The sequence below is a fragment of the Ailuropoda melanoleuca genome, chromosome 13, assembly GCF_002007445.2.
Source record: "Ailuropoda melanoleuca isolate Jingjing chromosome 13, ASM200744v2, whole genome shotgun sequence".
NCBI classification, from domain to species: domain Eukaryota; kingdom Metazoa; phylum Chordata; class Mammalia; order Carnivora; family Ursidae; genus Ailuropoda; species Ailuropoda melanoleuca.
Genome location: NC_048230.1, coordinates 14,522,986 through 14,539,432, shown reverse-complemented (window position 1 = coordinate 14,539,432; position 16,447 = coordinate 14,522,986). Strand labels below are relative to the sequence as shown.

At 57.4% G+C, this 16,447-nt stretch overlaps 2 protein-coding genes across 5 annotated transcripts in view; both read right to left on the bottom strand.

Annotated features, from left to right (window-relative positions):
• CUEDC1 (CUE domain containing 1) overlaps positions 1 to 14,926 on the bottom strand; it is a gene marked incomplete at its 5' end in the record, with an annotated part of 19,373 nt that extends 4,447 nt beyond the window's left edge. The window contains 6 exons of the mRNA XM_034640663.1: positions 652 to 770; positions 2,625 to 2,714; positions 4,252 to 4,444; positions 5,187 to 5,313; positions 10,451 to 10,578; positions 14,738 to 14,926. Of these exons, the coding sequence (XP_034496554.1) occupies positions 652 to 770; positions 2,625 to 2,714; positions 4,252 to 4,444; positions 5,187 to 5,313; positions 10,451 to 10,578; positions 14,738 to 14,926 (846 nt within the window). The remainder of the gene's footprint in view (positions 1 to 651; positions 771 to 2,624; positions 2,715 to 4,251; positions 4,445 to 5,186; positions 5,314 to 10,450; positions 10,579 to 14,737) is intronic.
• A 3-nt stretch (positions 14,927 to 14,929) lies between these two features.
• The window catches only part of LOC105236000, a 60,761-nt gene continuing 59,243 nt past the window's right edge, over positions 14,930 to 16,447 (bottom strand). For all 4 annotated transcript variants that reach the window (XR_004619525.1, XR_004619524.1, XR_004619526.1 and 1 more), the window contains one exon: positions 14,930 to 15,184. Coding sequence is in view for 1 of the 4 variants with exons in the window: in XM_034640352.1 (XP_034496243.1) it covers positions 15,144 to 15,184 (41 nt within the window). In the remaining 3 variants the exon portion in view is untranslated. The remainder of the gene's footprint in view (positions 15,185 to 16,447) is intronic.

Here is a 16,447-nt window from a genome sequence, read left to right as displayed (position 1 = left end):
AGGGGGGAGGGGGGAGGGGAGTGCCCCCCCCAGCAGGGAGGCTGCCATCCCGGGCTGGCCTGCAGGGGCAGCACAGGCCACCACGGAGAGCGGGGTGGCCAGGCAGGCAGCCCGAGATCCAGGTATTCCTGCCCCAGCGGCGACAGGCAGCAGCCCGTCTTGGCTGTCTTTCCCGCCGCCTCCCCCCCCCTTCGCCACCTCCAGAGTTGGTTCTGGGATTTCCATGACTAATCCGAGATTTTCCCTGAAATGGAGCCTGGAAGGATGGCAGCCTCATTCACACATGGTTGTGTGGTGGGGAGGGGAGGGGGAAGGGGAGGTGCGTCCTGGCTGGCAGGACTTTGTGGGAAGAGGTCACAAACCCTCAGGCCTCCCCACTCATCAGGCCTAGCCAAGCCCCCTCAAGCCACAAAGGGCGTGAACTCTTAATACTGGGGTGGGAGTAGGGGGGCGGTGCAGCACATTATTAGTTTTCTGTAGACAGCTGGCTCAAGAGGATTTAAAACTTAATTTGTATCCAGACTCAGCTGCAGAGGGAAGTGAGGCAGGAAGGCTGAGGGAGCCGGCCTGCAATTAAAATGTCACTTTGGTTCACCAAGAGTCCAATACGTGTTCAGAACTCCGCTGGCTCCCTCCCTCCTATGAGGCCACAGGGCTCCTCTTGGAAGAGATGGGGGGGGGGCATAGGCTGGACTCACATTTTCCCATGTGTTTCAACTTGTCCCTGAATAAGGCATCTTCAGACACGGCAGGATTGGCGTCACTGGTTCCTGAAAGGGGGACACACCTCTGAGGGCCGGCTGGAGGGGGAGTGCGGCTGCCCAAGGCCCCCGGCGGGAAGTGGGTCAGGGTTGGCCCCACAGGACAGGGGTTCGGCCCAACCCTTCCATTTGAGGAAAGTGGCGAAAGATCAGGCTTCTTCCCTAAAGACACTAGGGATTTGAGGAGTACTTCTTGCTCCACCGGCCTGGCTTCTTTGTGTAAAAAGCAGGACAGTGGTGTGGTCTGCTGGATGCATGGACAGCCAGCTCACACCGGCTTCCAACTCTGCTTCTCTGAACAACTCCGCATTCCGTGAAGTCATGCTGGTAGCTTGGAATCAGTCGTGGTGGGAGTATTTACATCATGGAAGTCACCCGACACTAAGCACTGGGCTTCCCCTGCACCCCGAACTGGCTGGAAAATATTCACTGGCACGTGGCGACCGGCCCGCATCCCGACCCGGCGTGACAGTTCATACGGGAATGGAAGGGAGGTGCGGGCACAGAGCAGGCCTTTGCCCATGGTGATTCCCTTCTCCTTCCTGCCTGGGTCAGCCCCTCCGTTATTCCCTCCAGGCACGAAGTTTCTCGCTCATTAGATGTAGGAATGAGAATAGGGCTAGTTCCAAAGTCAAAACCCAGCTGGCCACCTAGAGTCTCCCCGCTCACTCAACACCCAGTTATGCCTCTCGATGCCCTTCTAAAGCCCCCGCTCTCCACCCTGCAGCTCGGGCTAATCCTAAGTCACCTTGCCTGCTAAGTCCCCTGTGAGTCATTACGATCCATCTCAGCAACCCTGGTGTGATTAGTTCATTCAGGATCAAGGATGAGAGACTGTGGTTAAAACTCCCAGATGCACATCTGCTGGGGCCTAAGCTCTGAGCCTGTTGCTTATGAATCAGTTCCGCGGGATTTTCTCTCTTTGAGCTGGGCTCAGCCGAGCTCCCCATCCTTCTGCTCCTCCACCCCACTCCACCGTGTGATGGAAGGTCGGCTTCGGGCAAAAGCTGCTGCGGCGGCTGCCTTCTCCGCAGTGGGCAGCCTACGGATGGATGGAGGCAGCTGCTGCCTAGGGGCCGCGAGGCACCCCCAGGGACAGGTGGGTAGGGTCCAGGTGTCCAGTATGGAACCCGGGCCTTCTGCCCTCTCTGCCCATGTTCCCAGCTCCAGCTCAACACCTGTTCGTGCAGCCCAATCGCCTGCTGTCCACTCCTGGCCCTCCTTCAGTGGGTTAGGGCTCCTGGAGGGGCCCGGCCCTCTATTGAAGCAACTCCTGCCTCCCCCATCTCGTACGTGAAGCTCCAAGTTCTCTTCCTCCAGCACCCAGGTGGGGCCTGGCCACGGCAGAGAGAGCCTCTGCTAATGAATGAACGAGCCCTGCCCTGCCCTTTCCCTCAGCAGGAGCCGCTGCTCTCACCAGTAAGTGTGTCCCCAGCTTTGCTGGTTTGCTCTACCCATCTCTTGGATGCTTCTCCTGCGTTCCCCACAAGACCATAAGCTCCCCCAGGGCAGAGATCAAGCCTTGGAAGTCTCTGAGTCCTTCCTGAGCCCCCCCACCATAGCACATTTGCTCAGTGGCATGTCCCCTTCTTGCCCATGCTCCAGGCACTTTCTGACCAGTTTGGCCAGCCTGTTAGCCAATCCCAGGCGGGGCTCCAGGAGCCGCTGGCTTGGCAAGAACCCAGGTCTGCTAAGTGGAGGGGCCACATCGCAGTGAGTGTGGTGGTGGGCCCCATGGTGGGCTCAGAACCCTCCCCTCCAGCCTCTTTCCCCACCCTACCCCCAAACTCCAAATATGCAAAGCGTAACAGGGGTGTAAGCCTCTCTGCCCTCCAGGCCTCTCCCCCAGGAAGGCAAGGTTACCTGGGGCAGCAGTAGGAAAGCCAAAGTCATTTCCCACAGCCATGCTGCTGCTGCTGGATTTGGATTTCTGGGACTCGTATTTCAAACGATCTGGAAAAGGACCACATTCCTGTCAGGACAGTGAGCTCTCTCCCAGTGGCACCCTGGGCCGACATGCAGGAGGCCGTTGGAGGCTGAGCCCCTCGATCTCACACAATACACACAAAATACGTGCACACTTGTCTACCGGCTCTCCAAGAACCAGCTGTGCCGTAGAAACTACGGCCCTGACAAGCACCTGGAACAGCACAATTAGAGGGACCCTGAGAGATCACACGGTCCAACCCTTCATTTAAAAGGAAAGGCCCTGGGGCGCCTACGTGGCTCAGTCAGTTCAGCATCTGACTCTTTCTACTCTGGTCATGATCTCGGGGTTGTGGGATCGAGCCCCACATCCTGTCTCCATGCTTGGTGGGGAGTCTGCTTGGAATTCTCTCTCTCTCTCTCCCCCTTTGTTCCTCCCCCTGCACTCTCTCTCTCTCAAATAAATAAATCTTTTTTTTTAAAAGATTTTATTTATTTATTTGACAGAGAGAGACAGCCAGCAAGAGAGGGAACACAAGCAGGGGGAGTGGGAGAGGAAGAAGCAGGCTCACAGCAGAGGAGCCTGATGAGGGGCTCGATCCCACAATGCAGGGATAACGCCCTGAGACGAAGGCAGACGCTTAACGACTGAGCCACCCAGGCGCCCCATCAAATAAATAAATCTTAAAAAAATAAAATAAAATAAGGGGCACCTGGGTGGCTCAGTCGGTGAAGTGTCTGCCTTCGGTTCCAGTCATGATCTCAGGGTTCTGGACTAGAGCCCCCTGTCCGGCTCCCTGCTCAGTGGGGAGTCTGCTTCTCCCTCTCCCTCTGCCCCTCCCCCCTGCTCCTGCTCAAGCCCACCCCCATCAAATAAAATAAAATAAAATAAAATAAAATAAAATAAAATAAAATAAAATAAAAGGCCAGGCCAGGCCCTGAGACCCCCAGCACCTGTGTTGCAGAGGTGGGGCCAGCCTTCTCCCTGCACACCTTATTCTTCCCCAACGACACGAGGTCAGTCACATGCACACATGTACACACTCCCACTGGGACCCTCACAAAACAGGCCTCCCACAAGCCCCTCACTGTATCCCACCCCAAACACACCCCCACCCTGAAGGGGAAAAGCAGCCAGGCTGGGGAGTAAGGTCCCCAGCCAAGGGCAACCCAAACTGCCAGAAAACTTGAGTCCCTGCTCTGACATCCTCTGCTCAGGGGGGCACCCACAGACCCAGCTCCAGACATGTCGTGCCAAGGTCAGTGTCTGGCACACAGGAGATGTGCAGGGGCAGGGGCAAAGGAGGGAGCGAGGGCCTACGAAGGCCCACGTGTCTTCCTCTGAGTCCCAGGGGAGGGAGAAGAGTTGGCTGGTGACTCGTGTCCCTGTTGGAGAATTCTGGGGTTCCCACAGGATAACTTTCTGGGGGCCGTGTATCAACAGGACTGAGGCCACTGTGGCCTCTAGCTCAGTGCCTCCTCTGAGCCCTAAGGCTGACACCGACTCCCGATCCTTTCGCCAGCCACAAAGGAGTGGCCACAGCGCCCCCACCCGGGGCCCCACCTCTCTCCAGGGCCAGGAGGAAGTCCCGGTTGCGCTGCAGCTCCTTCAGGAACTCCTCGTTCTGCAGGAAGAGCGCAATCCTCTCGTCTTCCAGGTACTGCTTCCAGCGGTTCTCCTGGTCCCGGGCCCCGGGCCCAGCCACAGGGGGCAGGGCTCCCTCTCCGCTCCTGGGCTTGGAGCCCCCAGGGTTACCCTGAGGAGGGGAGCAAGCACGTTGAATGGCTGCTCACCAGGGCACGTACTGCACAGACATCCATGCATATCTGGTGCACACGTGTCCTTTCCCAAGATCCTCCAGCCACGCCCTGGGGCCTGCACCTGCTATCGGGCTCTAGTGGGCAGCCAAATCCAATCAGCGCCCCACAGCCCTCTCTGCTGGCGCAGCGGCAAGGGCTTAAAAACAATGTTTCCTCCCCCTCGGACCACCCCAGCCCTCATCTACAGCCTGAACAGTCCTGAAAAGGGATCTGCAAGCCACTCAATAATTTGGCTAACTCCACATGGCTGCCCAAACTCAAAACTCTCCCTGGCCTAGCTAGCTGTCTCAGGGTGAGACCCCTCTTCTGCAAGGGACCCTCAGGCCATGCCCACATCAGGGGGAGAAGCTGCCCCTGGCCCTATCCCACAGGAGGGCGGGGAGGTGCCCGGACCCTCTGCCATTGGCTGCCCCCCCTGCCCACCTCCCTCCAGCCTGGGGTGATGGCTGTAGCCACAGACTCCTCAGGGCTGTCACCTTCCCTGGGTGGAACAGGAAACCTCCAGGCCCAGACAGGAAACGAAGCTTTCAACTCAGCATTCTTTCCCTGCGAACCCAGGGCAACAGAAAGAGCTCAGCCTGGGCTTAAACATCAGGAAGTGAAACAGGCTGGCACAAACGGGCGGGGGGGGGGGCAAGCAGAGACGCCGCGCGGGCAGTTGGGGGCCTTCCTCATTACCTGTATGCTGTCCAGCTGCTGGGGCAGGATACGGAGAAAGTCCTCGGGGAGTTTGCCCAGCAGGGGTGGGTTCCAGTTCCGATAGCGCCTCTGGCTGGAGGCGGGTCCAGAGCCCAGCACATCGATGCTGGAGAGTGAGAGATGACAATGAAGAGGGAACAGTCAGGCCCAAACACAGGTGTCCTGGCCCGTCACACCAGGATCCTGCTCCAAATGGCACTTCCACTCTGAAGCTTCCCACGGCCTCCACAGCCTCCAGGACAAGGGCCCAGCGCTCTATCTCATCTTCCCAATCAGGCCTCTGCTAGCCTCAGTCTCTGGCCCCAGGGCCTGGCTCCTTCTGCTCCAGACAGTCACCGCTCTCCAGCTATCCTGTGCCCTCAAGGTCTCTAGGCCTAGGGCCCTCAGTGCTCATGGCACAGCTTCTCGGCAGCCTGGGTGTCATGGGTTTAAATGTAGATGCTTAAGAATGTCCTCTAAAGACAGCAGGCATGTCCCTAGTAGCCAGCATAGAGGAACAGGTGTGCTCCCCATGACCAGACCCAGAAGCCGCCAAGCCCAGCCAGCCCGAATGCTGGTTTGCTGGGGTTGGGGGGACAAGGAGATGGCGGGACCCCGACAGAGTAGAGCAGATCCAGGCTCGAGTTCTGGCTTAGTCACAGCCCGCAGGGTGGTCCTGGGCAAGACCCTGCTCCCCTCTGGGACTGCGCTTCCCCAGGGAAAGAACGTCTCCCTGTCGAGGTGGGCAAGAGCCCCTGGTGAGGCTGTGTCTTGGACAGGGTTCAGGAGAGATGCACGGGAGGTGGGGGTGGAAAGGCTCCTGTTGCAAGGGGCTCGGGAGCAGGTCTTCGTAGGCAAGGTGCCGGTAGGAGGTCATGTGCCCTGGCAGAGGCCATCGGCAAACGGGAGGCGGGGACAGGAAGAGAAGCGGTCCAGAAGAGCCCTCCCTGACCCCCAGGCCCCCGCCCTGCCATCCGGGGCCTGAGGGCAGCCCGGGGCCAGGCCAGGAGCTCCCCACAGCTCCTCGGGCGGCCTACAGCATGCAGCGTGGCAACCGCAGGACACGTGTTCTGCTGAATCAGGGAAATGACACACACAGAAGGCAGCGGGCCGGGGGCGGCGGGCCGGCCGCTCTCGCCTGGCTTTGATTTGTCTCCAGCTCCAGGAATCCCGCCCGCCCCCTCACTGGAGGGGAGCTTTTCCGGGCTGCCGCTGACTGTGGAAATAACTTCCTTTCCTTTTCTATTTTAGGCGGGTGGCCTGGCAGGGCGAGGGGGGGCGGGGGCGGCGGCAGACGGGGATAACAAGCTGCTAAGTGCACGGTGGGAGCCAAGGGAACCCGCCCGCCTCGTCCACCCTCTCGCGGCACAGGTGAGGGAGGGAAGGCTCCGGAAAAGCCTGCATCGCAACCCGGGACTCCGAGTCCCAGGCAGATCTCTCTCCGCATCACTGGCTGCCTTCTGTTGCTGTCGGAGGCTTCCTTTCTCCAAGGGCCGGAGGCAGGGGAGAGGATGCCCCCTCTCTTAGGGACCTGCAGACCACCTGTGCTTGGCCCCAGCACAGAGAATTCCTCTCCAGGGTCTTCCCCTAGGACCCAGGTACCCACTCCAACTCAACCACACCCAGAGCCACCCAGGAAAGTGCGGAGGGAGAGCCCCAGAGTTGCACTGCAACTCTAGTCATTTGTGGCTGAGCCCAAGAGGGGAAGGGGACAAGGAGCAGAAGACCCCTCTTCAGCCCAGTTTCCTGGGCTGCTGGGCCCATGGTCCCAAGAAAGTTTGGGCCCAGCCCCTCCCGGGCCCGGGCCCTGGCAAAGGCAGAGATGAGGTCAGCTGCAGCTGTGAGAGCCAGGGGGGCTCTGAGCCCAGGAGGCCCAGGCAACTCCATTGTGGTCGGAAAGGAATGTCAGAAATGAACTGAGAGGCAAATAAAAAACTTCCAGGGCTGTAATTTCAACGGGAAAACGGCAGGTGGCCTGTGAGGAGGGATAGCGCTGGGTCTTAGAGACCTCCTTCATTCCGGAGATGGAGGCAAGGGCAGGCTGGGGGAGGGGAAGGGGAGAGAAGGCTGGGAGGCTCTCCTGACCCAGAGCCTCTGCCCCAGGCCCCCAAAACTAAAACTTCATGCCCCATCAGACCCCCAGTTTTACCCAAGGTACATCAGACCCCAGAAGGATTTCAGACATGAACGTTCCAGGCAGGATTTTTGGTAAAGCGTGGACACTGAGGCCCAGAGTCAGGCCCTGTCCAGGGACACACAGATCGTGCAGGCAAAACCTGGGCCCAGGGGTCCTGACTTTCCAGGTGCTCACCCCTGGGGTCACCCTGCCTCTCTGTTGCTCAGCAAGGCAAGCTCCCAAACCCTGCCCCATCTGCACTCCCTCGGGTGACTGGAGGTGGCAGAGGGGCCTCCTGCTACCCCTCCTCCACCCCCCCTCCCAGGAGCCAGAGATTCTAAAACATTAACCTGATCCTGTCACTCTCCAGCTTAAGCCTGCAGGCTTCAGGATAAGGCAAAGCTCCTCAGAGGAACCACAAGGCCCCCACGATCAGCTCGCCTCTCCAGCCTCATGGTCATTCCATTTCCTGGAGTTCCCCAAAGCTCCCGGATGGTTCCCCCTCTCCTGCCGCCTGGCCTTTGCACATGCTGTTTCCCTTGCCTGGCATGCCCTCCTGTCCCCTGCTTCACCAGGACACAGCATGGACATGAGTTCCTCTAGGCAGACTTTCTTGCCCCCAGTTCTAGGCCTCCCCCAGCCTCTGATCTCCGCAGGGGGTCAAGGCAGTGCTATATTCATCTCAGTATCACACACATGGCCCAGCACCTGCATACTGCAGAGACTCAATAAACGCTGGAAATGAATGTTCTGGATAGAGAGACTGAATGAGGCCCTGGAAATGGCCTACGAGTGGACCTGGCCTAGCAGGGGCATCCTGGGGCAAAGGGGCACAAGGCTGGAGGCTGGCCCTGCTTCTCCTGAACACTGGCTTTTGAGGGAAGCCTCACTGCTGGTCTCAAGATTCCATGTTAGAGCTCAGAAGCCAGCTGTGCAGCCAGGGTGGGAAGAAGCAGTCAACCACAGGTGACAGGACTGATCCCTGCCTGGGACTGTGCTAAGTGCTCCATGCACAATATCCCGCTGGATCCTCACCACAGTGCTGAGCTGGGGATTAGTATTCACATTCCACAGGGGAGGGGAGCCAAGCTCAGAGAGGTTAAGTAGCAAGCCAGAGGCCACACAGCCAGAGCAACTAACGCATCAGAAGCCTGGCAGATGAAAAAAGGGGGTAGGAGAGCACTTTTTTTTTTCCTGACTCATGTTCTCTGTCCTGTATCCTCCCCAGGCCCAGCGAAGCCTTCGTTTCCAGGTCAGGGCCTGGGAACTCAGGCCTCTTAAGCCTTGATCTAGGGCTGAGCTCACCATACCCCCAACAGTGGCCTCCATCCCTGAGCTGCACTGTCCCTGTCCTCACAGCAGCTGCACACCCAGCCAGAGGGGAAGAGGGAGGGTGGGGCCTGGGCTCATCCTGGGATTCTGTCTCTTCCAGCCTCAGTTTTCCCTTCTGAAAAACAGGCAGAACCACTTTGCCTAGTAAAAACTGGATGTTTTGCAAAAGCATCTCGGATTATTAAAAAAAATTAAAAATAGGGGTGCCTGGGTGTCTCAGTCATTAAGTGTCTGCTTTCGGCTCAGGTCATGATCCCAGGGTCCTGGGATCGAGCCCTGCATCGGGCTCCCCGCTCAGGGGGAAGCCTGCTTCTCCCTCTCCCACTCCCCCTGCTTATGTTCCCTCTCTCGCTGTGTCTCTCTCTGTCAAATATAAATAAATAAATAAATAAATAAATAAATAAATAAATAAATAAATAAATAAAATTAATAATAGGTCAAAGGTAAATCACTTAGCCCTGGGCTCCATGACCCACGCCAGGCTGCAAGTCCTGACAAAGCCTCCCCCAGATCAACCCATGCACTCACTCCCTGCCTCCCACCCCACTGGAGCCTCCTGGTACCACCTGCAATAAAGGAAGGACCCCAGTTCTGCTCCTGTCCCCAACACAAAACATTGTTCCCTCTGTCCTGTGACCTTCCAGGCCTCTGTCAGGTCCTGAGTTGTAACTGCAGAGAATTTTCCCATCAGGGAGGCGACAGACAAAGCAGTGAAGACATTGGTTTTGGAATCAGAACGGTCTGAGTTCACAGCTCAGCTCTGTGGTCTCAGGAAAGTTATGAAACCTCTCTTAAGCTTAGTTTCCTCATCTGCGAAATGGGGGCGCTACAGTGCCCTTATAAGTCGTTCGAGGACTAGAACGAATGTCAAGAGCCTCACCGTTCCCCGCCCTTGGTAGCTGGTAGCTGCTGTCATTACCCTACCTGCAGAGCAGGGGTCTCCACTACCACGGCCTGGGGCGCCCAAGATCCCCAGAAGGAAGGATCTCCTGGGACTAGTCCCATCTCCCATCATTTCCCCCCAGCTCCTCAGCACCCCAGCGCTGAGCCAGTCTAAGGAACGGCAGCTCGAGGACAAAGAGGCACCCCCACTCCAGCAGTCCCACTACAAGCATGAAGCACAGAAAAACAAGCTCCTCAGAGACCGTGGGACCCAGCCGGTAACCGGCTTCCGGTTAAACTTCCAGATTACAGAGCCCCTCACCTGGAAGAAGTCTCCCGGGACCCAGCAGTCCACTCCTCTGCCTCCACTTATCAAACTATCCCAGAAAAAGACTCACTTGCTCCCACTGCCTAAAAATCAGCACCACATCCCTAGACCAGGGATGGCAAATAGATTTCCATTTAGTCAATTACTGCTGAGGGTCTGGGAGGTGCTGTGCAGAAGGGGTTCTAAAGCTCTGTCCCCACCGAGCAGGAAAGAGCCCAGTGGTCAATTAGTAATGTGTGCCATGGGCTCAGTGGGGGAAATATCAGTACACATTCCCTATGTTTGCTTCTCCCACTTGCATGGGTCTCGACTGTGAGAGCCCAGAAGGCAGCGCCAAGCCTCATGTAACTCTGTGTTCCATATCGTGCTCAGCGTCTCACCTAGCCTAGCGTAGGAATTCAGTGAATGTGTGCTCTTGCGATCCTTCTAGTGTGGAAGTTCTCCTTGGTATCTAGATACAATGTCTCTTGCTGCAGTAGAAGCCCGTTCTTGGTGGCAATAATGGCCTGAGGGGTCCAGCCAAGTTTCCCAGGGCGTTTGTCCTCAACCCCAGCCCCTGATCCCTTTCCCCACTGCCCTGCGCTCCGAGAGGAGACGGGTTCTCACCGGGGAGGTGGCGTGGGGGGAGCCAGAGGGTAAGGCCTGTCGAACATGTGCATGTGATAGGCCGGCGGGGAGTATACAGGCGGGGGTTCCTCATCGGAGCTGTCAGGCTCCAGGGTCCTTTCCAAGATCTAGATCAGAAACAATAAATTAAAAAAAAAGACATATTAACAATCCTCCTCTGAATATAAATACCATTAGACAAAATCCAGGGCGCACAGGGCTGCGTAGTAAGGAACTCTGCGTCGCTGTGGGAGTGTAAAGGGATCTGGCCACCACTTTGCCAAACCGCTTGGTTTTCTATAAAGCCGAACGCATGGCTGCCTCTGACCCTACAATTCCAACATACTCAATGGGCATGAAAGCACACGTCCCCAGAAGAATGTTCAGAGCAGTATTATCCATCCAAGCAAGGTTTAACAACAGGCCAAACAAATCACGGGGCTGCAAGTCGGAGCAGTAGGACCTCTTGGGGGTGCCGCAGGCGGGGAGGGACACCAGGGGGATTCCAGGCTCTGTGGATGTTCCTTAACCCGGGTGCTGGAGCAACTTCATTGAGCCTCACATGTGTGGTTCGTGTACTTTTCGGGACATGGGTTCCTTCTGATAAATAACTTCAACGTCATTCCTATTCTCTCAAAGTACCTCCATGTCAATGATTGCACCTGGACCTCAAACAACCTGGCAAGGTAGGATAAGGATCGTTACTCCCATTTTACAGATAAGGGAAGTGAGGCCCGGGCTAAGTGACATGGCAAAGCCATATGCTCCTTTTAGAACTGAGTCTTCAACTTGGACATGGTCTCCACAGCAAGGATCCGTCCCTCAAGCACAATGCCCACACGCCCTGCTTGGACTCTTCGGGCAGACAGTGGCAAGAGGAGTACTCAGGATGCCTCTCCCTGCTGGACGAGTCTCTTCATCCAGAAGCCAGAAAGAGGGACAGGGAAAAGCCAAGGGCTGGGCAAGGCTCGGAGTTGCTGCTCCGTGGACTGATGTGGATCCTTCCCCAGAGATCCCCAGAGGATCTGGGGCAGGAGGCAGGAGGCGACCATCAACCAGGAGATCCCAGGGTAGACACACCCGAGCCACCCTACACCTTAGCTTCCTGCTCCCTGTCCCCTGCTCCCCACTTCTGTTGCCATCTCCTCCAAGACCAAAGAACACAGGAAGGGCTCACAGGCTGTCAGTGGGCCCCAGAGTCCCCAGGCCCTGCCTTTTAACCCCGAGTGAGTTTGCAGAAGTCATGCTAAACTGCTTCTGCAAGCCTGGGCGGGGCCGGGCCACACTGGCACCTGTCCGCCCCGAGCCCACCCCTGCCCGGGCACCCAGGGTCTCTCGGGGACACCCTGGCAGGTGGGCGGGCACACACACAAGTGCATACATGCTCTCACACACACTGCCACACTTTGCGCATACACGGCCAGCCTGACCCAAGGCGGCCTCCCGCCCTGGAATGCACTAACGTTCTCTCCTTTCAGGCGGAAAGTATTTAAACAGATGCTTTTGCAGAAAAAGAAGAATGTAGCTGCTTTGTGGGCCACTGCTCTGCTTAGCCCAAATTTCCACAAGAAGAAAAAAAAGTGGGGGGGAGAGAGAGCGCGCGCGAGAGAACACTGCAAGCTCCAGTCCAGGTCACTGGGGAAGCTGGGGGGCCTGGCACAGGACAGCGGCTCGGAAGCTACCCAGTGCACGCAGAGAACAGTGTTGTTTCTTCCCCGAGCCGGCTCTCCTTGCCCCTCAGACCCTGCTGCTCTGAGGGACGGGGTTCCGAACTGAGGCCTTGAGGCCAACTTCTGCAGTGGCTGGCTGGCCGGCCCCACTGAGGCTGGTGTGAGGGAGGAAGACGGGGGAGGAGGGGAGAGCGGTTTCCCCGAAGGAAGCTGCCTGGGGTTTCCTAGGCCGCCTCCAGACTCAGGGAGATCAGGCCTGTGTGGCTGCACCAGGAGGCCCCCTCCCCACGCAGCCGCTCCCGCTCCTAGAGCCGCCCCCCGGGGCTGCAGGAACCAGACGTTCATCAGAGGCTCCTGGAATGAGGAACCGCCAAGGAGCCAGGCAGCGGGCCAGGCACGCTCCAGAAAGGCTGATCCCGAGTCTCCAGGGAGAGTAACCCCAGCCATGCTCCTGGCCTCCCTCGGCCTCTCTCCCCACAACCCTACCAGCCACAATGAGGTGGTTCTTTCTGGCTCTAAAGGTGCTGAAGTTTTCGCCTCTGTGGCCCCTTGGCTTCGCACAGTGTGGGTGATGGATGCCTGCCAGGTGCTCCGGGGGGCTAGGGCCCGGGCCATTGATCTGACAGGAGATATTTCTCTCCGGTAAGGACGCCCCTCGGGCCAGCCCACCATCCATCAGCCCCCAGTCAGCACTTAGTGTCAGGCCAGCTGCGGCTCATCAATTTCCTGAAGCACTTTCCGCCGGCTCAGGAACCGCCTGCCGATGGGCCAGGCGGAGCTCCGAAGCTGGGGGCTTGGGGAAACAGCCAAGGAGGGGTGCTGAGAAGGGGCTCAATTTGGAAAGCAAGAGTCTTAGAAAAAACAGAAGCACGCACAGTGCAGCCCTATCCAGGAGATGGTGAAGACCCGTGCAGATTCCTAGGCCCGTGCGCACCGTGGACAAAGGAGGAAAGATTGTTCCACCCTACCTGCCAGACTGCAGAATCAATGAGACCGCGGAAAGGGTCAGAGTATGCAGAATACTTTCCTTCGGCTCACACTTAAAGGCTGTATTTGCAAACACACACACACACTCACACACACACACTCATCCCTCCTTTCCACAAAGAGGATCTGGGTTTTCTGAGACTCCTTCCACTAGCTAATCCAGGCAGTTCAAAGGAGTGGTCTCCCAAGGAAGGAGACTAAAGAAACCTGTGCAAGAACTGGAACATTTATTCATTCAACGAGCGTTCCTTGGGTGCCTGTTATGTGCCAGGATTGTCCTGGGTGCTGTAGGTGACGCGAGAATGAGGCAGATGTCATTGCCCACAGAGCTTCTCCTCCACCTGGAGGGAGAAAGCCTGGGGAGCACCAACTAAGGGAAGAAGGGCCAGTGGCCTGGCCCTGCAGGACTTTGGCTGGCAGAGAGTCGATGCCTGCAGGGCTAACACCAGGAATCTGAGGCCATATCTGGGTCTAGGTTTCCTCTGTCAACGAGGGTAATAATAATAATGCCACCTCACAAAGTGTATGAGGACTGTAAGGACAGCCTGTAGGAGGGTGCCTGGCACAGGCTGGGACTCAGTGAAGAGCAGAGTTAAATGCCATCTGCTGGGTCCTTCCGTCTTGTCCACGGCCACATGTCCCAGATGTCCCTGCAGGCAGTGACCTGATCGCAGGAACATTCTGTGTGCCCCTTCTGCACCCAGCACGGCAGGTCCGGCGGAGACCGGTGTGTGGGGGGTGCGGGGGCGGTCATCCCACACGTACTGGACACTTGGAGGGGCCAGGTGGGCCCTGAGGCAGCAGGGTGGTCCTTCTCCCCCCGCGACCTCACTGAGAAAGGAGGGAACTGCTCGGGCACTGCCTGCTGTCGCCTCTATCACACCATGGTCAGAGGAATTTAACTGGTACGTCTGAGGTCACTCCTCTTGGGTGGCTCCATATGCTCTAAGGATACAGCCCTGCTCTTTCTCCCCAGCCTGGCCTTCTCAAGTTCCCGGTCTGCTGGCTCCAGAGGTCCTGCTGCCAGCTCCCTAGTGACTCATGCTCTGTTTCACCTCTGAGCCTTTGCATGAGCCGTTCCCTCTACCTGCACACCCTGCCCCTCACTCCCCACTCTCTTTGGGCTTCCGCCTGGCTATCCCCTCCTTTGGGAAGCCACCCCTCCTCTCCTGCTCCTGCTTCTCCCACCATAAGCACTTACCGCTCCTGGCTATCAATGCCCGAGTCTTGTGAGCTCTGTGCCGGCAGAAACTCGGTCTGACCTGGTCAAAGTGGACACCCAGAGGTGCAAAAGGAGCCTTTCTAGGAAAATACAGGCTAGAGGGCCCCATCTGGAATTGGACTTCAGTATGGTGGAGTAGGGCCCGAGTGTCTGCATTTTTAACAAGCTCTTCAATTCTGATGACCCCTGAGCCGGGTCTAGTATGGTGCCTGGCACACCACCAAGTAGGTGTGCAATGTTTGTTGAATGACTGCATGATTTCTGCCCACCGACTAGCTTGGATCCGGCATTCCTGCGAGAAAGGGGCTACTCTCGAGTTAGAACTCAGGCCGGGCTAACAACCCAAGTCCTCTAAGAGGTTCCAACAGCGTCGGGCCTCCCGGGGAATGACCTTGGCCGCGCACCTACCTCCGGGGGGATGCTGTCCTCCGAGTCGGAGCTGTCCTCGTCGACGCTGCCGCCACCGCCGTCCAGGTTCATCTGCAGCAGCTGGTCGATGGTAGCGTCCACTGCGCCGCTGTTGGCGCGCAGCACGCACTCGATGATGTCGTAATCCATGTTGGGGAACATGGTCTTGAAGTCGTCCATGGCCTGGTTTGCGGCCGGCGCTGAGCCCCTGCCCCCGGATCCCTGCGCCGTGGCCGCTCGCTCGGTGGGCTCGGGAGGCTCCCTCCCGCGGCTCCCGCTCTCCTGGGCGGCCAGGCGGGGGCGGGGCGCGCGGAGTCCCCGGGTCGGGAGGCTAGGGCGCAGGGCCACCGGCGGCCCTCGGGGAGCGGCCCTCGCGGGGCGGCGGCATCCGGGCCTGGGCAGCCGGTCATCCACACCCCTGGGGCATCCTGGGGCCGACGGTCTCACCTGAAAGAGAGGGAGGCAGAGTCAGAGGCCGGATGCCGGGGGCCTTGGTGTGTCTGCCCCGCGCATTGGTGCTTTCTCTCCAGCTACTATAGTCAACAGCCAGGGTTCTGTACTAGCACAGACTGCTACCTGTTAGCGAGGGCTGACTCTGGGCGGGGCACCAGCCTAAGTGTTCTGGGTGGGCTGACTCCTGACACCACTATGAGGTGGGTGCTAGTGTCCCCATTTCGCAGGTAGGAAAACTGAGGCATAGATGCTGAGGAAGTGGAGGAATTAGGATTTGAACCTGGGACTATGGCCACTGGTCTCAACCACTACTCCTACTGCCAAGGAGCCCTGAGGACCTGGGGCAGGAGGGGCTCTGTACAGGCCCCATCCTGCCCTCTGGTCTCCAGCCCACTCAGCCTCTGTTTCCCACATCACGGTCCCAACCTGATGATCCCAATATCATGGCCTCCAGTTTATGGAGAGTGCTATTAAACCTGCGACTGAAAATTGTCCAGCCCACTCGCAACCAAGCATGTAAATCACTGCCAAGGTCACGTTTTTGTTCGTGCAGTCAACTGAGAGTTGACTATATCTAAAACCCTCAAATTCTGACTTTCTCATGCTTATCTCAAGATTTACAGTAATTTTGTTAATTGTAGAAAAGTGGCAGCTTTAAGGGAACAGTCCATCAAAGGATATTTCTTAAGTTTGACAAAACAGGTGCAAAGCTGTTGTCCCTTTTCTAGGACTTGGGGTCATCATCTTAACAGCAGACATAGAAACATTCGTGGGAGGGGCGCCTGGGTGGCGCAGTTGTTGGGCGGCTGCCTTCGGCTCAGGGCGTGATCCTGGCGTTCTGGGATCGAGCCCCACATCAGGCTCCTCCGCTCGGAGCCTGCTTCTTCCTCTCCCACTCCCCCTGCTTGAGTTCCCTCTCTCGCTGGCTGTCTCTCTCTATGTCAAATAAATAAATAAAATCTTTTTAAAAAACAAACAAACAACATTCGTGGGAGCAAATCAACATTGCCCTCGATTGCCATGATCTCAACCATCAAACAGCTGATTGTGTAAGAAGGACAAGAGCAGAGGAGTGTGGAAGGTGCTGTAGATGGGCTCTCAGGCCCCCCAGGGCGGGAAGATCCAGCGCTATCATGGATGCTCTCTGTCCCTTTCAGTCAGTCCCTGCCCAGGTCCAATGAGACTGCATATTGTTCCCCAGGGCCACCACGCTGAGATTCTTTTTTTTTTTTTTTTAAGATTTTATTTATTCGACAG